At 38.7% G+C, this 27129-nt stretch overlaps 1 protein-coding gene across 2 annotated transcripts in view; it reads left to right on the top strand.

The window, feature by feature from the left end:
• AFF3 (ALF transcription elongation factor 3) overlaps positions 1-27129 on the top strand; it is a 352879-nt gene that overhangs the window by 79956 nt on the left and 245794 nt on the right. For both annotated transcript variants that reach the window (XM_068268208.1, XM_068268209.1), the window contains exons 2-3: positions 13797-13917; positions 21701-22510. In XM_068268208.1, the coding sequence (XP_068124309.1) occupies positions 13797-13917; positions 21701-22510 (931 nt within the window). The remainder of the gene's footprint in view (positions 1-13796; positions 13918-21700; positions 22511-27129) is intronic.

Raw genomic sequence — 27129 nt, 5'->3', positions numbered from 1 at the left:
ATGTTTAAAGGTGAACACTGCCTAATAATGTTGGGGGAGGTCACTCTGCCTAATTATAGTGTTTATTGACACACACTGCCCATTATGCTGTTTGGGGAACATACTGCCTTTTTTATTTGGTACACAATACCTAATTATGTTTCAGAAATATGCTGCTTAATTACTGTAGAGTCCCGGTTAACCGGAACTCAGGCATCCGGCAGTCTCAACTAACCGGCATGCCTGGCGGGACACAATGGCGGCATTCTTAATCTTTTTTTCACAGAGGGGTGCAAGAGAAACTATTTATGCATCTTCCGGATGCTGTCCATTTCACTTCTTTCAGTTTCCCTTGTCCTCATAAAGCTTCCTGGGTTGTCACCTGACCCGTATCGGGTCATATGACACATCTGGGCCATCTACAAAGAATGCCGCACAGCAACTGGGAACTGCAAGAAGTGAAAAGGACAGGGTCCAGAGGATGCGTAAAACATTTCTGCTGCACACCACTGTGCAGTTAATCCACTGGAGGGAGGTTAGTGTTATTTTTAACGCCAGTTGCTTGACTTCTCAAGCAACCGGCAAGCACAGATATCCAACATCAGGCAATCCCCGCCTGTGCCAGATAAATGAGACCATACTGTATCTTGTTCTGAGAGCTATTGTGCCTAAACAAGACAAATAACATTTATATTGTGCTTTTCTCCTGGTGGACTCAAAGCGCCCAAACTGAAGCCACTAGGGCATGCTCTATAGGCAGGAGCAGTGTTTGGGAGTCTTGCCCAAGGTCTCCTTACTAAATAGGTGCTGGCTTACTGAACAGGAAGAGCTGAGATTTGAACCCAGGTCGCCTTTTTCGGAGCCAGGGCTCTTAACCAGTACACTATCCAGCCACTTCACTACATACTTACATAAACCTGCATACATTATTATGTCCACAAACTGGTATACAATTTTCTTTACATCCAGAGGTACCCTAGATACTCCCCAGATATTCCGAGACCCTAGAAATGATTTTGCTCCAAAACTCCTTTTATAATTTACCTTTTCCCAAATCCTCACTTCAGAATGAAAGCAGAGAGTTTTTATATTTTAATGTTACGGCATGAAAAGTTGTACATGTACAGTATGCTGAATATAATATTCTACTCCTTCATTTATTTTTACTATTGTTTGTTTACTGTTAATATTAAAGTTGATAGAGTCTTCCTTTAGGCCATGGCAATATCAGCTCAGGAAAAAAAATTGAATTTACTCCATAAGCATCATAAAATAAAGTGTCACTCTATGATCTGTTTATTTTATGTTGTTCGATAAAACATATGCAAATCTGTCAACGCTTGATTTACCTCTCTGCTACATTATGCAGCATGTATTCCATCTGGTGCAGTATGTAAATTGCCCTTGCTGCGTTTACAGTTGCACTGTAAACTGCTTACCAATTAAACATTTTAATGTACTATTTCTGCATGTATCTCAATGGCCTATTAAAAACATCTCAAATGCTGTTGGGGTTTTTGCAAGCAGTTACAGTATGTGAGCCAAGATGCAGTTTCAGTGTGTGATAAGGAAACATTAAATAAAAAGGCTGACACGCCACAGTCAAATTTAATCTCTTCAGTATTTATTATCTGCTACACTGTGGTAATCACCTCTTTGCTCAAGGGATCTCAAGCTAGCAAGCTTTGTGTGACGTATTTTAAGCAAAGAGCTCACTGTAGCAGTTATTATGAGTGCTTTTTGTTTTAGATGGTAACTCTAAACAGATTGAAATGGTGCAGAAATGTCTTCAATTCACTTCTCAAAATTATTAGCTACAATTTGTTAAAGCAGTAGGATCAGCCATACTATTCCAGGGAAAAAAAAACACATATATAAGTAGATAAATACTTGATCTACTTACATAACACATGTATTGTACTGTCCACGTTTTAATTTCAGTGAATGTTATATAGTAAATGACGAGAATTCTGTTCCTGGTGGGGGCCATGTCTTTTGCCCACAGTAAAGGCTAACTCGTGATGTCATTTCTGCCCTTTACTTTTTTTCTTGTCTCCTCCAATCGCTGAGTCACCTCAGCATTGCTTGTAAACACAAGTGATTAGGGGATCAGGTTTCAGATAAGCAGCAGGCAGGGAAATAAAGGGAAGAGGAGGAATATATTATAGATAAAAAGAACCCCCAGCATGCAATTCTTTGGCACCGACTACTGAAGAGCCAGTGCTCCTAAGGTATATGATAACTCCAAATCAAAACAGCAGAAAACGTTTTAAAAGTTTTGAATGCAGGATTAGCATCTTTATCACTTAATATACTCAGACATGTTGCTGTTGAAATTTGATTTTTATGGTGACGATACCGCTTTAAGCAGAACCTCCACAATTTATAGTAACCCTCATTTGGATTAGCCAAAGCTATTTTTCATTAACTGTGTCCCTTTTTGGGCTTGAAATAATGGCAATCCTACTAACATCAAGACTTTTGTGCACTTAATACATACAGAAGTGAAGTTTTAGTCGTATTTGGCACTAACAAGTCTGTGTATTTTGTAATATACAGTAGATAGACACACTTATGGAGAGGACATAACTCACCAGTACAAATGGCTACATGCCAATGTGATGGCATAATGGAGCCAGATAATTATTATTATTATTTAGTATTTATTTAGCGTCGACATCTTACTCAGCGCTGTACACACAGAGTATATTGTCTTAATACTAACTGTCCCTCAGAGGGGCTCACAATCTAATCCCTACAATAGTCATATGTCTATGTATGTATCGTGTAGTGCAGGTATCATAGACTAGGGCAGACACGGGGAGAACATACAAACTCCTTGCAGATGTTGGCCTGGCTGGGATTCGGACCAAACACTGTAAAGCGAGAGCGTTAACCACTACCTCACCGTGCTGCCCAGATAATGGCTTCTTCAAACAGATATTTGCTATTCGCCAATCATAGTGACTAAAAAAGGGTGTTTTAAAATGGTGGAATTCCCTGACTCCTGTCATGGAACTTTAATACGCAAAAGGGAAACATTGTATTATCATTTTGATTAATGTTAATCTCTATTTGTAAAACGTCAACATATTACACAACCCTGTAGAATAAATTGATAAGACCTGTGCTGAGAGTTTTGAGGCTTCCTGCATTAGAAAGGGGGAAAGTCTTGAAATGTGAAGATATGGAAGTGGTAGGACTTGAAGATGTACCAGATATTAATAAGAGAATAATAATATGAGAGATCAGAGTCAAAGGTATCTCCAATGCAGTAAACCTATGAGGTAGGTATCATAGACAGGTGGAGAAATGTCATAATGTAGAATGAAGAAAGGAGCAAAGAACCAGAATTTAATTTTGGCCAAGTTTTAAGTACCTCTTAGGCATCCACAAAGAAATGGTTGCCAATTTGAGCTTTCTGTCAGTTTAGGAAATTTCTAACTGACTGCCTTTGAAAGATAATTTTTCAAAAATATTAAAATGAAAAAAATATATATTTGTGCAGCACTAATATATGCTTATAACTTATTATTTTTTTTTTTTTTTAACAAAAGTGGAATTAGTCTGTTCTTTAAGCAATACCATGCAGGTTTACTTGATGTTTACTATACATAGACATTATTAGACATAGTGGCTGAACCTTTTACTCTAGACACTGGCATTCAATATACCCCATCAACAAAATCATCTGACTGTTGTAATACATCACTGATATGTTTTGGACTCAGGGAATATATCTTGGGGCAGGAAAGGTAATTTCCAAGACTGCTGTAAGACAGGGATCACGCTTGGGATTGTATGCAGCAGTAGTTTCCCCAGATGCAGAATCACACCAGATGTGACAGCCCATATTAATTTTGGGCTGGTTCACATGTGAGGAAAAAACGTGCAGCAAGCAGCATAATATCTCACACTGTGTGTGATTCCTGTTCCTGACAATCAGTTGCTGTCAGCTGACTGTGGAAGGCGCATGTGTTAAAACATTACAAACAAAATATGGATGCAAGTGGGAACCCTACTTTATGGTGATTTAAAGAGAAACTGTAACCAAGAATTGAACTTCATCCCAATCAGTAGCTGATACCCCCTTTCCCATAAGAAATCTTTCCATTTTCACAAATGGATCATCAGGGGTCTTTATGGCTGATATTGTGGTGAAACCCCTTCCACAGTGTGATGTCAGGGCCATGGTTCTGACATCACACTGTGGGCGTCTTTTTGCATTTTGCATTGTGGGAAATAACAGCTGTTTACAGCTGTTTCCCAACTCTCAAAAAAAGCAAGCAGCATCTCCTTCTACTGACATCACCTGCCAGCAGTAAAAGTGTCACCATGTGATAAATGTCAGAGTGTAAATCAGGGAGAGGAAAGATTTTACAACGGGCAAAGACTGACTAAATCATTTATACATAATTATTGTATAAATGAAGCACTTTTTTTTATTACATTATTTTCACTGGAGTTCCTTTTTAAATGCCATTTTGTGTTTGCTCTATACAGGTAGTGACTGAAACTATGTACAGTATGAAGGCTAAGGGATGCCAAGTGAATAGCCGTACCCATCAGGTCACCAAAACAGACTTAAAGGAATTCTATGAAAGTTGTACTATTTTCTGGCACCAGCATGAATCAATATGGCAAAAACAGTATGAATGGTTGCAGCATATGTTTTTACTGTGCAGTGCAGTTTTTTTTTAATCTACCTTCCTGACGCCGTCCCCTTAAGAAACTGATGGCGACGGAGCACGGGCGGGTTCATTATTTGAGGTGATTCCTCTTTTTTAGTGAGGCAGTGAAATCACCAGAGCGCGTTATACAGCGCGTGTCCCTCCGAACTAATAAGTTGCTATGAGGAGCTCTCGCTCTTAATCCTTGTTGTGAAAGGAACTTCTGTGTGCCGCTGGCCCGCTGCTTCATTCTGCTCCATTTGGAGCAATAACGCGCCCACCTCCAGCTCATTCGTTTGCCGTTGCTTAACCAATTAAGCAGCGGCACACAGAAGTTCCTTTCACAACAAGGATTAAGAGCGAGAGCTCCTCATAGCAACTTATTAGTTCGCAGGGACACGCGCTGTATAACGCGCTCTGGTGATTTCACTGCCTCACTAAAAAAGAGGAATCACCTCAAATAATGAACTCGCCCATGATCCGTCGCCGTCAGTTTCTTAAGGGGACGGCGTCAGGAAGGTAGATTAAAAAAAAACAGCACTGCACAGTAAAAACATATGCTGAAACCATTCATACTGTTTTTGCCATATTGATTCATGCTGGTGCCAGAAAATAGTACAACTTTCATAGAATTCCTTTAAGGCTCTTCAAAGTCTGTGAAATCCACCTCCAGTTAGGGAGGTATACTGTAAATTTAGCTGTATTATAACAAAACTAGATTAGGAAAGTTGGGGTGAACATATAGTTCAAACATGAAATCATTAGTTGTTACTGGGGTATTACAAGGAGTTAAATAAGAAAACAAAATCATTTGCAGGAAGTAATGTTAAAAATCACAATCTATTGATATCAATTAGACAAGATAAATAATATTTGTATAGAGCTTTTCTCCTGGCGGACTCAAAGCTCTTGAGCTGCAGCACTAGGGTGCACTCAGTAGGCAGTAGCAGTGTTAGGGTCCATTCACACTAGGGCGATTAGCAGGCGATTCCCGCTAATCAACAAAGTGCTAGCACTTTTACAACTGCTAGTGCTATTCTACCCTACGGCAGTGATCTCACTGCCGTGATTGGCGCCGAACATGGGCGTTTTGCGATTAGCGCCAATCGCGAAACGCGTTACCTGCAGCATTTTTGCAGCGATTCTGGATTGATCTCGATGCAATGCTTAATAGAGCACTGATCGTGTTTGCTCTAAATCGCGTAAGTGTACAGTGATTTTATTGCGCCAAACGCAGTAAAATCGCTAGCGCTTGTTTTGTGCTTTTTAAGTGTAAACAGGTACTTATAGTGCCCATATATGGTACAATGTTTTCAGTTTTTTTCGGTTAGTTAGTTTTGTTCAATTATTCCATTAGATCAAATATAAAGATTTTTCCAACATGTCCGATTAGATTTTTATGAAAGAAAACGGGATAATTGTTTGTTTGTTTTTCTTCATCTAAAGAAATATTATTTTTGACTTTCATTCAATTCGATCGTTTTAGTCAAATTATTCAAAAGTCGAAGCGGGAAAATCAAACATTTTTATTGTACTGTGTATGGGCACCTTTAGGTAGTCTACGTTTCACCGACGACTTGAATTGCATGTTGTGGGAATCTGCTGCCAATTGCATTGCATTTTGTGGAGAGTGCTGCCAATCTAATTGTCCTTTAATTGCATTTTTTTCCCTTGGGGGGGGGGGGGGGGGGTGAGGGGGCTGCGGCTCTAGCAAGAACCTTCGGCCCTCCACCATGGGGTTGAAAAAAAAATGGCCCTCCATGCCCATGAAGTTGGACAGCACTGGTCTAGATACTGGCATGAGTAAAATTAACCTACTAGGCAAAACACATATATCATTGGACATATGACATTACATTACATACAATACTAAGGGAGGGACACACACTTGCATCTGCAGGAATTGCAGACGATTGTCCGTTTTTCCGCACAGTTGTATGTTTTGCGGAGTATTTTAACTTGCAGGTTTGTTTGTTTTTTACAGTCGCCATTGATTTCAATAAAAAATGCATGTGTTGTGCAAGAAAATATTGCAGTTTTTTTAACGTTATGCAGCATTGCATTTCCCTTCGCAGCAGCACCATAGACTATCACTATATGTGATTCGGCATGCCTTTTATGTATCCGGCAAAACGCTACGGATTTGCTCAAGTGTGACCCCACCTTACCGCATGCTTGCTGCAGTTGTGTGTGTCTCGAGCTGGACTGAAATCCATAAAAGATAAGCACAACAACCAAGCAAATTACATTTTTAAATAGCAATCTACAGAACTACCAGTTCCCTTTAAATAAAACATAAATATTACTGTCAGTTCAAAAACCTGCGGTCAGCTAGTGTAGACTGAAAAAGATTACTGGGTGTTAAATAAATTGCTGCTAGAGCACAATTCATTGCTGCAACTCCAACTGAGATAAATAATTTTCAATTCACTGGATCAAATGATATGAACTCACCTGCTTATTAGCTCCAGTAATCACACCAGCAAAGCAGAACCCATTACCGTACCTGTACAGGCGCTCAGTTACAGCTCAGTTACAGCACTTGAATTAAAGTTGTGTGCTAGAAGTGTGGGTAATTTAGCTCAGTCTGAATTTATTTTTGTAAGACATACATAACTTTGAACTGTAAACAAATATAGCTACTGTACAGGGGAGTATGGGGAGTACTGGTATTTGGTTTAATTTGCTTAAAGTGAATGAGTTTTAATAAAATTGTGTATGCGTTGCCAAACCACATCTTGAACTTCTGCAAAAGAGAAACAAAGGTGGCTGCAGAAATGTCTATTGTGAAAATGTAAAGGGGCAGCATGTACAAATTGCATCGGCTTGCCAGCATCTGCAGGGCTAAAGCTAACTATACCTGCTATGCCTGCAGGAGTTAGACCATGCAAAATAGATTGCATCTCAACAGTGTGTAGGCCTCCTATTCCCCCAAGAAAGGGGAGCAGCCGTAGCAGTGCCCCACTCATCCCCACCGCGTGCTAGGGCCAATTCATCTGGTCCAGATGAATAAACCAATAGGAATGAATGGTGACAATTTTAAATATTGAATTTACTACTGGGGGCTTATTTGAATGTTTCCATTTAATTTTAGTTGGTCCAGACTGCACTCGAATATTAATTGCCCCTCTAAATATCAAACCTGACACAGATAAAACAGTAGGTATATTTGGGTTGTAATGTGTATATGTATATTGGGCGGCAATCCACAAAATGTGGAAACGCACAGTTGAGGTTTTTAAAGCAATACCATTAAATATCATTGTAAAATACAGTAGCCCTGCTGTAGAAATTAATGTATTGAAGGCAGGATAAAAGTCTGAGAGTAAACATCCATCTCATCTCAGGCCCATGTCACAGACTGATGTGCACCGCAAGCACTTGCCTGGAGGTACATTCTGTAAAAATAACATTTTATGTTTTATCTGTCTAAGGGTTTGTCAAGTCACCACACTTGTTAAGGCTCAGCTGTATTTTTCTCTATTCAATCACACAGGCAGCTGAAAATCTGAGTAACATCTTCACCCTAAGCGGTCTATATTTATAAACAAAAGAACATACGCATACATATTGCCATTAACCAATAAAAATACAGGGATTTATTTATGCCATAATAGTTTTGCATCATTGGGTTGCTACACCACTTCCTGCTTGCAGCATTATTGATCGATCTACAACTCATTAAGGAGTGACACCATGTAGTAAGTGCAGAAAGGTTTTACATTTCATTAGAGGAAGCATTTCCCTCTGTGAAATCTAACACTGTCACATGTAAAACCTGCTATCAGTCATTAGCACTGTGTGCCTCAATCCATCATTATTTTTTATGGAGTTTGAAAATGAAACTAGCACCAATAAATCGCTTAGTAAAAAAGAAGATGGAAATGATAGACAATAAAAAATGAGTTTGAATGTACTGCTCTTTACATAGCTCTGTATCCTCTTTTGAAATATACATTAGATCATTCCAAGCATCATTAGTCTAAATTAGGTCTGGCTGCAATAATTAAATTGCCATTTTAATAGGTCACATTTAAGTGGTAGTTAAATATATGAAGATGTTACATTTTTTAAACTTGCTAATTTTCTTGTTCAGGTGTAACTACAGTCACCACATATGCAGTACAGGATCTTCTCAAAAAATTAGCATATTGTGATAAAGTTCATTATTTTCTGTAATGTACTGCTAAACATTAGACTTTCATATATTTTAGATTCATTACACACAACTAAAGTAGTTCAAGCCTTTTATTGTTTTTCTTATTGATGATTTTGGCTTAAAACTCATGAAAACCCAAATTTCCTATCTCAAAAAAGTAGCATATTTCATCCAACCAATAAAAGAAAAGTGTTTTTAAAACAAAAAAAGTCAACCTTCAAATAATTATGTTCAGTTATGCACTCAATACTTGGTCAGGAATCCTTTTGCAGAAATGACTGCTTCAATGCGGCGTGGCATGGAGGCAATCAGCCTGTGGCACTGCTCAGGTGTTATGGAGGCCCAGGATGCTTCGATAGCGGCCTTAAGCTCATCCAGAGTGTTGGGTCTTGCGTCTCTCAACTTTCTCTTCACAATATCCCACAGATTCTCTATGGGGTTCAGGTCAGGAGAGTTGGCAGGCCAATTGAGCACAGTAATACCATGGTCAGTAAACCATTTACCAGTGGTTTTGGCACTGTGAGCAGGTGCCAGGCCGTGCTGAAAAATCATCTCCATAAAGCTTTTCAGCAGATGGAAGCATGAAGTGCTCCAAAATCTATTGATAGCTAGCTGCATTGACCCTGCCCTTGATAAAACACAGTAGACCAACACCAGCAGCTGACATGGCACCCCAGACCATCACTGACTGTGGGTACTTGACACTGGACTTCAGGCATTTTGGCATTTCCCTCTTCCCAGTCTTCCTCCAGACTCTGGCACCTTGATTTCCGAATGACATGTAAAAGTTGCTTTCATCCGAAAAAAGTACTTTGGACCAGTGAGCAACAGTCCAGTGCTGCTTCTCTGTAGCCCAGGTCAGGCGCTTCTGCCATTGTTTCTGGTTCAAAAGTGGGTTCATGCTTCCATCTGCTGAAAAGCTTTATGGAGATGAAGATTTCATTTTTCAGCACAACCTGACACCTGCTCACAGTGCCAAAACCACTGGTAAATGGTTTACTGACCATGGTATTACTTGTATGACCTGGCTCAGCAGGACCACACCAAATGAATAATTGTCACTCTTAAGATGGTCATGAAAAGTAAATGTAAAGAATTAATCTCAGCAAAGTCCATGGCAATGCTTAAACTTCCACATTCAAGCTCTTTTGGCTCAAGTCAAATTTTCAGACAAATATAGGCAGGCTTGCTGTAATGTTCCCACTTGTCACCCTCCCATTGTTTCCTCTTAATAGGCATGAGTAGGAGGTGATAATGGAAGGGTCATAGGAAATAACATCACAGCAAACCTGCCTCTTCCGATCTAAAATTTGTCTTTAGCCAAAAATAAAATTACTTTTCAAGGAGAGATTATGGGTGGAGGGATGATGAGAGGAATGGACAATGCAAAGAGATATGTGGATTCAACATGAACACACCTATGTGCTTTCCTTAGGTAGCTTTGATTCGTGTCAGGTGTGCTTTAAAGATTAGTATTGACTTTAGTTTAAAGGTCTGAATTAACATTAACAATCCATCACTGAGAAGATTACCTCAGGAGCAGTGTATTTTCTTTAGTCAAATAACAGAAATTGTCAACATGGATAATATTCCTGCTTGATACTACCAAGTTCCTAGCATCTATTTCATAAAAAAAATATAATGCATAAATTCAGATGAAGACAAAGTCTGTCTCCAAGACAATTACCAAAGGTCAAATAAACGTAAACAGTCTGTTGCTGTGTGATTTCATCATCCACATGGAAAGTCTAGTGAACCTAGCATACTGTATTTATTATGCTATAGATTTTAAAGAATAAATGAGACCTGATGTGACAGGCACATTGAGAGATGATCTCATGTCTATGGGCAGTTTTATAGAGTACTGCCTGATAGTTCTTGGCACAGAAATCAGGCAGACAGGTTATAAAATATTTCTGTAATGTCTCAGCACTGCCTCCTGCATAACCTACAGACAATAGGAGATGTCCCAAGGTGCACCACATGACCAGCACCGTTAAGCGCTGAAGCAGCCCCATGCAGGCACTTGGGAAACTATGCTGATTGTATATACAGTAGAATCCATATACAGTAGAATACCGTTATAGTAAATGCCAAGGGGCCAGAAAAAGTAGTTTATTATGTCAGAAGTTTACTCAATTAGAATTGGTCATACATTGTATATTTATACAGGTGCATTTGCTGGGACCCAGGCCCAATCCGCCCAAGATGCCAAATGAGGTGACTTCCTCAGGCGGCAGAAGTCTGAGGGCAGCACCAGGTAGAGACAGGAAGTGAAGAGAGTGCCTGGCCAACCTATACTGAGGGCAACTGTACCTACAATACTGGGGGCCCCTATACCTGGCTACCTACCTATACTGAGGGTGTATATGGAATGATATGTAGACGCTGTGTTTATCACAGGGCAAAATGAAAGAATGCTCAAAGTAGAAACCATAAGGAAGCAAAATCGGACACATTTGTTTGTATTAGATTGACTATTTTGCTGCTTATTGCCATACAACACTTTCTTAAAGTAGTCTGAAACTCAACATTTCTTCTTTGCTCTAAAAGATTATTTACAGCCTTACACCTACTACCAGAAAAAAAATTGTAACAGAGCAGCATTCAAACTTCTTCAGCTTGTGATTCACATCTAAAGAGTTGATAACATTATCTTTTGTTTACATTCCTCAGTTGCTACAATTAGTTACAGCCAGCCAGGTGCTGAAACGGAACTGTACTGAACCCACAAGCAGAGACAGATGAGAAATTATCACTAGCGAGTTGTTGTATTTATATGTTAAAATCAGTGAATGAAATGCAATGGCAGCTTTCAGAGAAGATAAACTGTACTTTGGGACCTTGTAATTTGTAAACAGGCATTATTACTTGTACACAAAACAAATATGATAACTGTATGGGTAATAAAAAGTAGGAAAACACATTTTTATTGAATGCTATGTCAGAGTTTTATTCCACTTTAAGCAGACACATTAGATTATTGTTTAAATATTGTCTTGATATGCCCATGATCATACTGCAGGTGTATACAACATTGCAAAGCTATCCTTCAATTTCCCTACGGAGTGAAGTGGATTGAATAACAGAGGCAGTGATAGCCGTCATAAAGGGATGGGTGAGGTTAAACCGTGGAAGCCAGCAGCTTAAGATGTCAACTGTAATGCATTTGCATTTCTAGGTGACATTCAAGAGAAGTGTACCATTATCAAGCCACATCAAACATAAAAAGCTTCTGGTGCAGATAAATCACTCAGGGTTTTTTTCCCAATGCCTTTAGTTAAATAACCTCCGCATTTCCTTCTGTTCTGATCACAATCACTCAGATGTGCAGCGACACAATTCAGTCTCCATGCATTTTTCATGTTCCGAACTTGTGCTCATGTCAAATCAGTCAGAGAAAGGGGGATTGATTAGGGAGTAGTTTGACGACTTGGCTTATTACCAGAGATCAGAATACAGAAGTGTGGCTGTAAAGAAATCTAGTGCTACACGCAGCTTTAACAGCTCTTCAGGGAACAAGCTAATAAGAGATTCACCACAGAAATACGGCAGCCTCACTTAAATCGTGCCGGGGACATTTTATGAGAAAATATCTGCTCGTGATTTACATTTTGTACTATCTCGTAATCTTTAGATGCCTGAGAGCCCTAAAAGAAATATTGTTGTCATTAACACATAAAATTGTTTCCGTGGTTTAATGCACTTCTTTTAAATGTTCCCTGCTAAGGCAGAGCTTATGTTTAGGGATGAGCAACATCTAAATATTATTTGCAGAGATCTATGTAAATTAAACACGGGGTGAAAAGGCAGGGCTTATTTAGAAGAAGTGGAATGAATGAGCTTGGTTTTATGTAGAGGCAAGTATCATGTCAGCTCTCAGATCCATCTGTTTAGCCTTTCACATCTTCCTAAAGTCAATGTTATGAACCCATTGGTGACCATAAACAGGATCCAATTAATACAAAGTGGTAGCTGATAAGGGATCAGGAGACCAATTCCATGAGCTGTCCTGTTTCTGTGCCTGATCTAATTGCTGTAAACGGTCAGCTGTGGCAAAGCTAGCCATGGTTTACAAATGTTATAAGGCTTACCGTAATAGTTAATATTATTCATATTATTCAGTGACTTGCATCCAAAGAGCAGAACTAAGAAAAGACAACATACTACATTGTGTGGAACACCAAATCCCATTTCATATCTTCTTTACGTAAAGCAGAAAATGAATGCAATTGCTTTGTTTATGTCTTTTGTTTATCTCCTCCAGTTATACAAAGAAGCTTAATTTCTTATTTTTGACCTAGTTAAACTATAAAAAGTGAAGATCTTGTCGTACCTCTTAGACTTTACTTTGGTCAGGACATTAAGAACACACTGATCCAATCTCATTTTTTTTTGTTCTCAGAAAATGTAATTATCTATTTTATGAGCAGACAATCACAGAACATCCAGATGACAGTGATTACACAGTCTGCTGGGATGCTGCAATCCAGTGTGTGTTTCTGTAGTTTTGTACTCTGTACTCTAAGGCCTCTTGCACACTGCAAGCAAATCAGATTCAGATTCCGCTTTTTAATCAGTTTTTACCTCCGATTCAGATTCAGATTTGCAGTGTGCAAGGGACAAACTGCAAATCTGAATCTGAATCGGAAGTAAAAACAGATTAAAAAGCGGAATCTGAATCTGAATTGCTTGCAGTGTGCAAGAGGCCTAAAGCCCCATACACACGCTCAACCGCGTTTTTTTATGCAGCACAATTATCAAACAACTGATAAGACATCAATCCATTTGTTGGATTGACGTCTAATCAGTCTTATCAGTTGTTTGAACAATAGCAAACAACTTTTTTGGGTTGTTTCACAACAAAAGTTGTTTGATAATTGTGCTGCATAAAAGACCCCTGTTGAGCATGTGTATGGGGCTTAAGACCCTACACTGTTGTGTCCGATACATTTCAGGGTTATGACTGTTTTCTGTTCTTTTGACAGTGGGTATGACCCAGACAAAAGTGTGCTCCGAAGAAAAGAATGGGACAGAAGAAGTCAAGAATCCCAGCCAAGTGAAGAGATTTTTTTCATTAACCATACCCTCTTCAGTGAACCATACAAGGTAGTATTTCTGTCTAGTACAATATTAAAACAGTACCATAATTACATTTAAAAATATTTGTTTCAGAAAAAAACTCAAAATGGGAGACTGTTAGCAGTGGGGTCCCACAGGGGTCTGTACTGGGTCCAGTGCTCTTCAATTTATTTATTAATGACCTAGTAGATGCAGTAGTGAGCAATGTTGCTATTTTTGCAGATGATACAAAATTGTGCAGAATCATCAACTCTCAGGAAGATAGTGTCATATTGCAACAGGATCTGGATAGGATGGCTATATGGGCACATACATGGCAGATGAAATTCAATGTTGACAAATGTAAAGTCATGCATTTTGGTCGTACCAATGGTCTAGCACCATACAAAATAAATGGGATACAGTTGGGAACATCAAACTTGGAGAAGGACTTAGGAGTACTCATCGACAACAAGTTAAATAATCGTACTCAATGCCAAGCCGCTGCAGCTAAAGCGAACAACATTTTGGGATGCATTAAAAGGGAAATAAAAACTCGAGATGCTAGCATAATATTGCCCCTGTTTAACTCTCTAGTAAGGCCACATCTGGAATATGGAATTCAGTTCTGGGCACCACATTACAAAAAAGATATTGCAGTTTTAGAGCAGGTGCAGAGACGAGCTACAAAATTGATACGTGGTATGGAAGGTCTCGCTTACCAAGAAAGGTTAGATAAACTGGGTTTATTTAGTCTAGAGAAAAGACGCCTTAGAGGAGATCTAATTAACATGTATAAATACATTAGAGGGCAATATAATAGCTTGGCGGATGAGCTTTTTGTCCCTAGGCCTTCTCAAAGGACTAGAGGACATGAGCTGCGCATGGAGGAAAAACGTTTTAGCCATTTATTTAGGAAAGGGTTCTTTACAGTAAGAGTGGTTAAGATGTGGAATGCATTGCCACAGGAAGTCGTTATGGCAAACTCTATACCTGCATTTAAAGGGGGCTTAGATGCTTTCCTTGCGTTGAAAGACATCCATGGCTACAATTACTAGGTTATGCCTAATGATGTTGATCCAGGGATTTTATCTGATTGCCATCTGGAGTCAGGAAGGAATTTTTCCCATTTGGGGCTAATTGGACCATGCCTGGTGGGGTTTTTTTCGCCTTCCTCTGGATCAACAGGGGTATGTGGGGGACGGGCTGGAGTTGTACTTTGTACTGGTTGAACTCGATGGACGTATGTCTTTTTTCAACCTATGTAACTATGTAACTATGTAACACAATAGTGTCCTCCGGAATCCCCATCCCCACTTTTTGGGCTCCCAATAGCCCATTAAGGGTCACCACTAATATATATATATATATATATATATATATATATATATATATATATATATATATATATATATATATACAGTGCTGCACACAAAACATTTCTCAGTTTTTATTTAAATTTGAGCAAAAAGTGTCCAGTCCGAAATTATTCATAACTTTCACAACCTGTCACAGTCTGCGGGAAAATCCAAAGTTCTATATCATTCCAAATAGTCCAAGCTGATCTAAAACATCCTAGTTGCCCTGATTAATTGGGAAAAGCTGTCAATTCAACAGGTGAAAAGCAGCAACTCTCTGCAGTTGGTTTGTGAACAGTCATGCCTAAGACAAAGGAGCTCAGTGAGGACCTGCGGATGCGCATTGTGGCTGCTCAACAGGAAAAGGCTAAAAGGCCATTTCTAAATGTTTTCCAGTTCCAGTGGCCACAATGCAAAGTATTATTAAAAAAATACAAGATGTTCTGCACTGTGGAAAATATCAGAAAACATGGTCAGAAGCCAAAAGTGACACCTGTGCTGGCCAGGAGTATAGTGAGAGAGGTGATAAAGAATCCAAGGATCACCACCAAGGCCATCCTGGTAAATCTGGGCTCTGTTGGTGGCAATGGCCTCAATTCACTAAGCTTTATCAAACACTTTATCAAACGTTTGATAATTTACCTCATGGGTACAATCTAATTTTGAATTCACTAAGGTGTTAATAGATTTATTGAACGTTTTATCAATAAAACATTCGATAAATATATAACACCTTAGTGAATTCAAAATTAGATTTTACCCATGAGGTATTTTATCAAACGTTTGATAAAGTGTTTGATAAAGCTTAGTGAATTGAGGCCTATGTCTCAAGGCAGACAATCCAATGGACACTGCACACTACTGGGTTCCACTGATGCAGAACTAGGAGGACACCACTTCTCCAGATAAGGCACACAAAAGCTTGTTTGGCCTTTGCAAATGCTCATCTGGACAAAGAAGAAGACTTCTAGTCTTCTGTGAAGAAGAAAATTGAATTGTTTGGTCACAATGATGTGTCCTTCATTAGACATAAAAAAGGAGAAGCCTTCAACCCAAAGAACACCATTTACACTGTCAAACATAGGGGTGGGAACCTAATGCTTTGGAGTTGTTTTTTCAGCCAATGGACCAGGGAACCTAATCACTGTAAACGGCACCATGGAAAAAAGAGTAATACACGAGGATTCTCAATGACATCAGGTGGTCTGCAGAGAAACTTGGCCTTGGCCACCAATGGACTTTTCAGCATGACTATGACCCAAAACACACAGTAAATGGGATAAAGAAATAGTTAGCAGACAACAACAATAACGTTTTGGAGTGGCCCCGACAAAGCCCTGACTTGAATCAAATTGAGAATCTGTGGAGGGAGCTAAAGAACAGAGTGATGGCAAGAAGACCCTCCAACCTGAAAGATTTGGAGCTCATTGCTAAAGATGAATGGGCAAAAATACCTGTGGTGACATGCAAAAAGCTGGTCTGCAATTATAGGACGTGTTTGATTGCTGTAATAGCCAACAAAGGCTTTTGTATTGATTATTGAGAAGGGTATGTATAATTTTGGACTGGACACTTTTTGCTCAAATGTAAATAAAAGCTGAGTAATGTTTTTTTTTCCCCACAATTATCCCTCTTGTACATCGTCTTATTATCTTTTGGGAGACACCTATGTCATTTACCATAAAAAAAATACTTGCTGGTTAAATAAAAGTAACTTTAAGTCAAAATTTGCCAGGGGTATGAATAATTATGGGCAGACACACGCACACACAACACCTATCGCGTTGCACAAGCCGTATCGCTTTGCTGGGAGCATTCTGCGCCTGCATAGTACTACTGCACAGGCGCAGAACGCTCCCGGCTACTTAAGCACGACAGGGAAGCACGGACGCCAGATGGCACCTGCGCTGACTGGCCCCGACTGGCTGAATTACCGGGCCGCCTAGCAGAGGATCCAGCCGGCCTGGCATGAAGCATGTTGGAGGAAGCTCTATGGTATGTACTGTTCATCTTTTTTTTCTACATCTCAGGTACACTAACATCTTTACATCTCAGGTAAAAGTAATCATATACAATGCCAAGCAATGGTAGCTAAAGTCAATAAAATTCTGGGATGCATAAAATGGCAAATAAAATCTTGAGATGCTAGTATATTACGGCTTCTGTATAAATCACTTGTGAAGCCATATCTGAAGTCGAGGATACAGTTTTGGGCACCACATTATAGAAAGGACACTGACCTTCTAGAATGGGTACAAAGACGGGCAACTCAATCAATGAGAGGGATGGAAGCTCTCACTTACCAAGAAAGGTTGGACAAATTGGACTTAATTAGCTTGGAAAAAAGGAGACTGAGAGGTGACATGATTAACATGTATAAATAGATCAGAGGGCAATAACTTAGCAGATGAACTTTTTGTCCCCTGGGTTGTAGAACAGACAAGGGGACATGATTTACATATGGAGGAAAAAAATATTTTGCCTATTTAGAAAGGGGTCCTAACAGTGAGAGAGGTTAAAATCTGGAATATCTTACTGAAGGAAGTAGTTATCGCAAACTCTATATCTGCATTTAAAGAAAGCTTGGATGCTTTCCTTGCATTGAAGGGCATCCACGGCTATAATTAATGGGTAAACAAAACCTATCACTTACCCTCCAAGCACTCCAAATGGTAATGCTCCATGGCAGCCAATCACAGATCTCTGCTATACTTATAGCCGATAATGTTACTCGGAGTTTGGTTATTTAATAGCCAAATCACTGCACCTACATTTGGAGTTTGACTGTATAATAGCCAAACACTGGCACTCATTCGCCACCCCTGCCCCATGCTGCACCGACAGCCTGAGTTCACCTATAAAATAGCTGAATTTTGGAGCCCAATTTAAACAGTAGGTGCATCATAGCCACAAATTTACATTGCGGTCTATGGCGGCATCTAATTCAACAAAGCGCACAAATGAAATGTCCTGTCCCCAGTCTATTAAAGAATACATCGTTTTTACACCAATTTATTTACAGTATGTGCCCTGATGTAGATATGTTTCCAGCAATGTAATTTATGTCAACCTTGATTTCTTGAAGGAAAAGCCATCACCACTGATCTTTATTTCTACACAGATTCCGGTATCCCTGCCACTCAATTTCAATTGCAAAATAGTCTTTTGTGAGTAGGTAAGGAATCTGCACAGACCCCATCATGTATTCTACATTTATTCTACATAGAAAAGAGCACATAAACCCCTGAAATATAAATCAGATTCACTAGTAGCAGGGAACAGACTTTTGTCTACAAACTTTCACAAATACATTTATCCACGCATCTTATGTAAGCATAAAACCACAATATTTATTTATAGCAAATGTTAAAACTGAAATAGACAGCCAATTGTACAAAACAACTACTGACAACACACCCACTAATAAATGTTCATACACATCTGTCTCTGAAACCAGTGTAACTCTAGGGGTATCACCCTATCAATGTAATGTAAATTCTTACATGCCAACTGTTATACTGGAATATACAGTATATACCAGATGTTCAGATAGAGTTTGTTTTTTTAGAGCCTGCATTTGGAGTGATGCTGCATAATTGAAAATATTTAGATGTGCCACAGTGACCAATCACAAAACTGAATAGCTTTAGGCATATGCATCACATAAAGTGTCTGGGGGGAGTGTTGCACATCTCAGGGCCAAAGGCCGACCATACTGATCAATCACATCCCAAGGCTCTAAACCTCAAATGTAACTATGCATCCCCAGTGGGTAAGAGGGGTGAAAAGAACCCTGAGGGGGAAGGAATTTCCTTTCTTCCTTGCAAAGTACCCTCCAGTGCTGAAGAAGTTTTGGTGCTGGTAACAGGAGACTACACTCACTGACACCTTGGTATGTGGAGGCCAGCTTCATTGTTTAGAGTTCTGAGTTGGTTTGAAGTTGAGGATACCTGCGTTTTTTTAATGTATCTCTGACATTTGTCTTTCCATTGGAAATTAAGTTTATCCCAGTTTCTTAAATGCTTATCCTTTCTGTAATAATTGATGAGCAATGCAGAGGACTTAGCCTGTAATTTAGAGCCAGTGCTTCCATAGAAGCCAACTGGGCAATTGCTGACAAACCTTCCCAGGTCACCCCGCAAGTGTATAGTGTTCCTTGGGGCCTCTGCAGTGTTTTGGCAGCGGAGCGAACTCACCTGTCCAATCAGTGCGCTTCTCCATCAGTCTGTGTTTCTCAGTCTTCATTCCTGCTATTTGCCTCTTCTCTATGACCCGCCAGCATGTACATGAGAACATATATGCTGCTGGGTCACTGAGAAGAGGCGCCCTGTGAGGATGAAGAAACACACAGACTGATTGAGGAGCAAGCCGGCCAGACAGCTGAGTTTGCTTTACTGCCCATACTCTACAGGAGCCACGGGGATGTCCAGGACAACTGCAAGAATACCTGGTGGGGAAAGTATGCCAGCCGGCTCTAGGGCCAAGGGTTCATCCCACAGCAAGAAGATGACCCAAAGCATAAGTCCAAGCTATATTAAAGCTAGCTTAAAAGAAAAACAAAACAAGATGGTAAGCTTGTAAATATGAAATAGTCAGCACAGTCTCCTGACTTAAACCCCATTGAGCTGGTTTAGGATAAACAGAAGAGCAAAAGCAAGGCAACCTACAATTGCAGCACATTTATGGGAAATTCTGCAACAGAGTTTGGAAGGACCTTCTGGAATATATTTGATTGTAGAATGAATGCCACAAGTGTATTTAGCTGGTATATGTAACAAGGGTGGCCATTTTAAGAATTTTGGTTTATACATGGATTCCATTATTTCTTTTTTGAGTTCTTTTTTTAATTTCAATTGTTTATTTTGTCTATGTTTTTATTTCAGAATACAATAAGACATTGAAAAGCTATCCCCATTAAACCAGGTTTTAATGTATAAGCTGATTACCACTTACACCATTATCTGCCTTTTTTTATATGAATAAATAGAAACTTCTTCATGCATAATTTTAGAGTAGTGCATGGTCAGGGTTCACACTATTGTGTCATGAGCTCAAACACCTCTTCAACTGCACAAACAACTCTTCTACTGAGCCATAGGAAAACATTGACATTACTTTGAAAATCAGTTTTCTCTCAGTTATAACTGGGAGCAACATATTAAGTGTAAAAGGTGCCTTAGGTTGCAAACTTTTGCAGCCTAAAAGCAGATGTATTTTAATAAAGTCAGGGCAGATATTCCGCTATGGAAAATATCATTTAATAAACACCTTTGGGCATGATTCACAAAGAATTTTCACCCATTTTCCTGTGTTCACCTTATCTATGTTACATTTTTTAGCTCCAAAAGAGCAAAAATATAATTAAGGTAGGAAAAGTAATATTAAAATGAAGTTAATCAGGAACAACTTACTTTAAATCATTTTTTTGCTTGTAGATGTGGTGAAAGGTTATTTTTATCACTTAGGTGATAAATAAGTCATTTATGAGAAGATTTGTGAGTAGAGCCCTTTGTCTTTCCAACAGGCTCACAATCTTATGCCCATACTGCAATATAGGATTATTATTGGGGCTGAAGCCAGATACATTTGCCAGTGTGTTTTGGTTGTAAAAGGAATGAGGTACACATGGAGGAAGCAAACACAGTGCATGCAGGCACAGGGAGCAAATGAAAATAAATCTGAAGTGACACATGACATGATGAGATAAACATATTTGCATATGAAACTTGCCCTACTTAGAAATGATGTGAAGTTCATTTCAGTTTTCCAATATAAAAAAAGTTAGTTTAAAAAAAAACTTGAGTTCTTACCTATGCAAAAGAGCTTCTCTGAGCTATTCGACCAACTTGATTGAAGTCTTGCCCATTTATCTGAAGAGCTTAAACAGCCAAGAAGCAGTAAAATACAGCTTGAGATAAGGTTTTACTGCATGAATATTTAAAGGGCCATTACTTCTGCTTTGTTTTACAGCTTAAAAGCGTGGATTCTAAACTGCAACTGTGACAGTCTGATACAATGTTAAAAATAAAGCTATATAACTGAAAAGAAAAATATGAGATTCTTTCTTTGCTACTAATGTCCTATTTATTATCCATAGTACACATACCATTCATTATCTAATAAGTTTATTTTCCCTTCAGATTTGCTTTGATTGCTACTTAGATCGATAAACAGCAGTGGCTGCATATATAGTGGCTATGTATGTCATTTCAAGTTGGTCGTGATCCTCTTCTCCACCATTGTGTCATGGTCTTTGCCTTTTATGTACTGGATCTAAGATTGCGCTCTTTTGTTGTTATGCTGCAGTGCCGTATTATGGCTTGGCACTTAATGAAAAAATGATCTACCTATCATGTTGACTGCTTATTCAGTAATTATAGAATGATATTAAAGTTTGAGAATACTGTAAAACATCTTCAAATGCTAACAATTAATTTTATTTTTTAATAACAAACTTATTTTTACAATTTCAGACTAACAAAGGAGATGAGCTTTCAACTCGTATTCAAAGTACTCTTGGAAACTATGATGAGATGAAAGAGCTGTTCACTGAAAAATCCAACCAAAGCTATCTTGTTGGCATACCAAAGACTGAAGCAGCCAAAACACCCACTGGGAAAACAGAAGAATCTATCCATCAGATCCCCACAGAAAGCCACTACTTGGTTTGTCATACTATACCAACAAGTATCACACCTTCTGGGATACCTGCACAGCTAAATAACAAAAACAAAGCCAACATGAACTGGCAACTAAATGGACACTCCCCTGAGGAACAGAATGTGATTGGAAAGACTGACCAAAGGAAGACTGCATCTCCCAGCACTGATTTTAAATGTGCACTCAAAAAATATAGTACTGACAAAAATAAAAACTACATATTAAACCCAGAAACCTCCACCAGTAATGACCAGCAGCACAACATATTGACTTGTGGACGTGACAAGAATCTCACCAGAAGATTAACACATTCCAAACTGAATTGCAGTTTAGCATTTGATACACCCCTTAAAGAGAAATCATGCACCAAGAATAGCAATGGTTTAAATTCTTTGCAGAATTTCCCAGCTTCTATCATTTCCAAGTTGAACTCTATTCAGCAAAAGCCTACAGCATATGTGCGCCCAATGGATGGCCAAGACCAGGCAACAAATGTGTCACCAAAACTGAAGTTATCAACGCAGCTGAGTACAAACTTTCCAACAGGACTTTCGAATAAGGCCGATGCAGACATTTTGGAGAACCCGAAGATAGAAACTTGTGGAGAGCTCAGCCAAAAAGAGGTAAGTTGTTTCTTCCTTCAACCTTCTTCTAGGTCTAGGTCCGGAATAGGAAGTCTGTGAGCAATGCCTATATGCCATTTACTTTACAGTTTTTAATGTGTTTAGAACTGTTAACATCAATATACTTTTTCTGTCGTTATTCAAAAAAGTGGTGAAGTAATTGCAATTATGCCTAGGCAATTACACACGTTTAGTAGCTACATGCCAATAGAATATGGTGGATTTCATTTTAATCATCTAGAAGATTCCCATGTGCAGATATCCACAATAACTTCAGGACATTTTGAATACGTGCATATGCTTACAACTGAAAAACATATTTTCAGTATACATATACACACAAAGGAGACTGCACTGTTACCAGTCTCAGTTGACGTATGTCTCCTGAGGTATTTTGATCTGCTTGTAATGTACTTGCTGCCCAGTGTGTCATAGATGTCAGACTGGACATGGCTTACTTATTGGTTATGCAATAGGTATATGAGACAGATAATATTTTGTTGACAGTTTATATATTAAAGCGCATTCCCACTTTTCAAAACTTGAAAAAAGCTGTAAGTAAAAATCTCTTTATAGTTTAATTACTGAAACAAACTCTGTTATATAGACATACCAGTGATTATGCTGATGTTACCTGGTCACTTGTTCAGTAGCTCTGCTGGTTTCTTTGTGGCAGCTGACTTGCTTTGCTATTGGGAGTGATTTCTACAGATGCTATGTACACAGAACCAAAATGTGTGGGATTGTATTCCATGTGTAATTAACATGTCATTACAATAAACCCAGAAAAGCAATTGTATTGCTTTGTATTGCTTGCAATGTGCAGATTTATGAACCAACAGGACAAGCAGATGAGAAATATGGGTATAAGATACACAAGACCACATACCATTCCCATGGTTTTGAGCAATTCTACTGAAAACATTAGAACCATATTTAATGGCATTCTGTTAGGAAACTGCTTGTGTACCGATGATCTATCTTGATTGAAAGAGAATAATGAGAGAGTGAATGTGAGTTCGAGTTCAAAAATACATATTGTATATGCCAACTGTGAACTGAAAACTACAGTATATTGTATTATTATTTTATAAATTATTGAATAGTATGTCTATTTTCTCTATTAGCTTAGCAACCAAAACGTACACCCCCCAAAAAAATGAGCCAGCAATGACAAATGTCTGTGTACATCTCCTGGCCATGACCCATAAATACAAAGTTGTAGCAGAACTGACCTTTATCAGTTCATGCACCTGTGGTCTGAAATAGATTCATGTTTGGTCAAAATTGTGTTTTTTGTGACATTGATCAGGTCGCATTCACAGTGCCACGTTGCGGAGCTGCGTTATAAAGTCTTATAACGCAGCTTACCGCACAGCAATGATAATCCTATCGGACGTTCATAGTGCGACGTTAACGTCGCGTTGAAAAATCTTGCGTTATGGTAACTCACTGCTTGCAGTGCATTACCTCTAAATGCAGACGCGTTGCGACTTTAACGTTGCATAAAACGCAAAATTCCACTGTGAATGTGACCTAAAGCTTGTCTTCACTTTTTTTCTCTATCACGCTTTAGGCATATGTGGAATAGTGTAACTGTTTTTTTTTTTTTTTAAATAGCTTTGTATTTACGTCAGTTACAGTAGGTAGAGGTTTCTAAGCGACACTTTAACCAGCAATCCATCACAGCAGTACATTAGCAGAGTAATGCACAATCTCACATTTAATTAACATAGATTGTATAACAATATATAAGCACCATGACATTTAAATAACACTTGCTTTATTTACTTGACACATTCATAACTTACTGAAGATATTGGAATACCAGCTCCCAAGCGCCACATAAATACAATTTAACAGAACGGTAAGGTAATGAAGAAGGGAGAAACGTTAGAGATCTGATTCTCCGTCACTCTTGGTTACCTTTCTGTGAAAATGGATAACTCTCAAATAAAAGTCGGCACCAGCCTGTCTGGAGAAAAAGAATCCAGAATGTATTTTCTAGAATGCATTCCATTTTCACGTGACCCAGTGCTTTTAAATTATATTAGAGATGGTCGACGTTTTCATTTAGTCTATACTCTGACAGATAGTTTAATTACCACGTTGACTGGCGTTGGACATTCTGAGCCAAGATTAAGAAAGAAGCCTCATTCATCACTAGACTCTGGAATTAGAAAGAAATCTTAAATGAATTACAGAAGCCTGGAGAATAATCATTTGGCTGAATTTTAATGCAGTCATTTATATTTTATTTTGTAGTTTTGGAAGACTTGAGTGTGTACCGATGATGCATTAAAACAAATGATTATTAATAAGGAGCAAAGAGATTCACCTAAACTGGCAGATGACACAAAGTAGGCTGATGTGTGTTGAGTAATAAAGATGATCAGTTCTCCAGGGAAAAAAACAATTTATCAGGTGACTGGTATGTTCTTCTCTGATTGACTGGCCATGACCAAGTGATCACCTGATAAATAAATCACAGGCTTTTCTATGCATTAACCTTGCAGGAGAAATTCCCCTTGTAGAATTGATCTTCTCTGATGAGAATTTGTCTACCACAGAGGGATGAGCAGGCTGTGCCTTCAGATTATTGGTGTAAATCTGTCACAGGGAAATTATCTATCTTTACCTGCAGATTATTGGAATAATTTTGTCACAGGGAGGTGAGCTGGCTGTACTTGCAGATCAGTGGAGTAAATATGTCATAGGGGAATGAACTGGATGTACCTGCAGATTTTTGGCGTCGTTTGGTAACATGGAGATGGCATATGGTCTCTGTGTGAGCTGTTTAGAGATCCAAAGGAGTCTTTTACCAATTTATGATAGCTTGCAGTCTAACCTTAATGCACAGCGTGATCATCACCTGACAAAACTATTCTAATAATCTGAAGGTACAGCAAGCTCATGCCCCTGTGACAGATTTACTCCAATTATTTGCAGGTACAGCCAGCTCATCCCCGTATGACAGATTTACTCCAATAATCAGCAAGTACAGCCAACTCACCCCACTGTGGCTTAACTATTTGAATAATCTGCAGGTACAGCTAGATCATCGCCTTGTGACAGATTTAGTCCAATATTCTGACAGTACATCCCTGTGTGACCAAACTACTTTACTAATCTGAAGGTGCATTCCTACAGCCGTTGTATCTACCAAATCTACCAAACTTTGGCCAGTAATCTAAAATTGTAGCAGTGAATGAAGGTCCTTCATTTAATGCAGCTTAAATTTCCTCATAGATTATATGTTCCAGATCAAGTATTTGTTCAAACAAGGTGTTTAAGATATGTGTCCAAAGTCTTGCTCTTATGTTTGTACTTTTTTCTATATCTCCTGGCAGTCTATAGTAGTGTGCAGTTTCTGGAAATCTGAGTTGGACATCATTGTTAAAAATACCTTTTTGACTGTTCCATTTACACCTTTGATTATCCTGCTAAATCGATTTTCCTGATGATTTTAGTACTCCTAAAACGTTGATGTTTTCTTCTATGTCAGAAGACAAATCACTTGCAGGTGGACCACTATGGACCCTCCTGAGTGTACCTGAAGGGACATGTGACATGATGAGATAAACATATGAGCATGTAGTACTAGCCCTACTAAGAAACTATCTGAAGTCCCTTCCTGTTTTAGAGTACATAAATAGTTAAAAACTTGAGTTGTTATCTATGCAAAAGAGCTTATCGAACAGCTTGTCAAATTCAGTCCAATTTCCTGAAAAGTAAACAAAAGCCAAAAGCCTGTTATCTGTCAGCAAGAAAGGAGATAATAAGGTTTTAATGCAGCAAAATTCAAAGGCTTATTACATCTGCTTGTATTTCATCTTAAAAGGCAAAGTGTGGATACTAAATAGTAGCTGAGACAGTGTGATGCAATCTTAAAAATAAAACTATACAACTGAAAAATGAAAATATGAGACCTTTCTATACTACAAGTGTTCTATTTATCATCTGTACTACACATGCAATTCATTATCTCATAAGTTTATTTTCACTTCAGGTTCACTTTAGGGTGGCCATACACCATGCATTTTTTTTCTTTAGATCTATTATATTCAATAGCTCAAAAGATTGAACATTTGATCAATGTTTATATAAGAAACCACCTTTGATTTTTCTATACAATTGATTCTTTTATCAAAAGAATGGATAAATCAAATTGCATCAAGGTTGCATTGTGTATGGTCACTATTAGAATCGTGTTAAAGCACACCTCAAGTGTGCCAAAACTTTACATTCAAAAGCCTGACAAGCCAGAGCACTTATTACTGAACATCGTTCTGCTGCTCGTTGTCTTCAGAGTCCCTCCTGTTCCCTAATCTACAAAGTTATTTCACTACAGCCTCCAGAAAGTTAACCAAGTTGTGAACAAGAGATTCTGAACTAGGCATGCCTGAGTTCTGAACTGCTTATGCCCAGTTTCTTTCTTTCGTTCTTTCGTTTGTTCGTACATGAGCCCTTCTTTTTACTGGGCATGAGTGGCTTGGGACTAGTTGCCTGTTGGCCTGTGTTGGGTTAAGCCCACTCTTTGGCCTTCTGCGGATCTGAGATATGTGAGGGTGCATGCTAGTGTTGTACCATATTTTCTTGTTGAACTCAATGGACAGATG

The sequence above is a fragment of the Hyperolius riggenbachi genome, chromosome 2 (genome assembly GCF_040937935.1).
Source record: "Hyperolius riggenbachi isolate aHypRig1 chromosome 2, aHypRig1.pri, whole genome shotgun sequence".
NCBI lineage: Eukaryota > Metazoa > Chordata > Amphibia > Anura > Hyperoliidae > Hyperolius > Hyperolius riggenbachi.
Note: the sequence above shows the minus strand (reverse complement) of the source record. Positions and strands in the feature narration are given on the sequence as shown.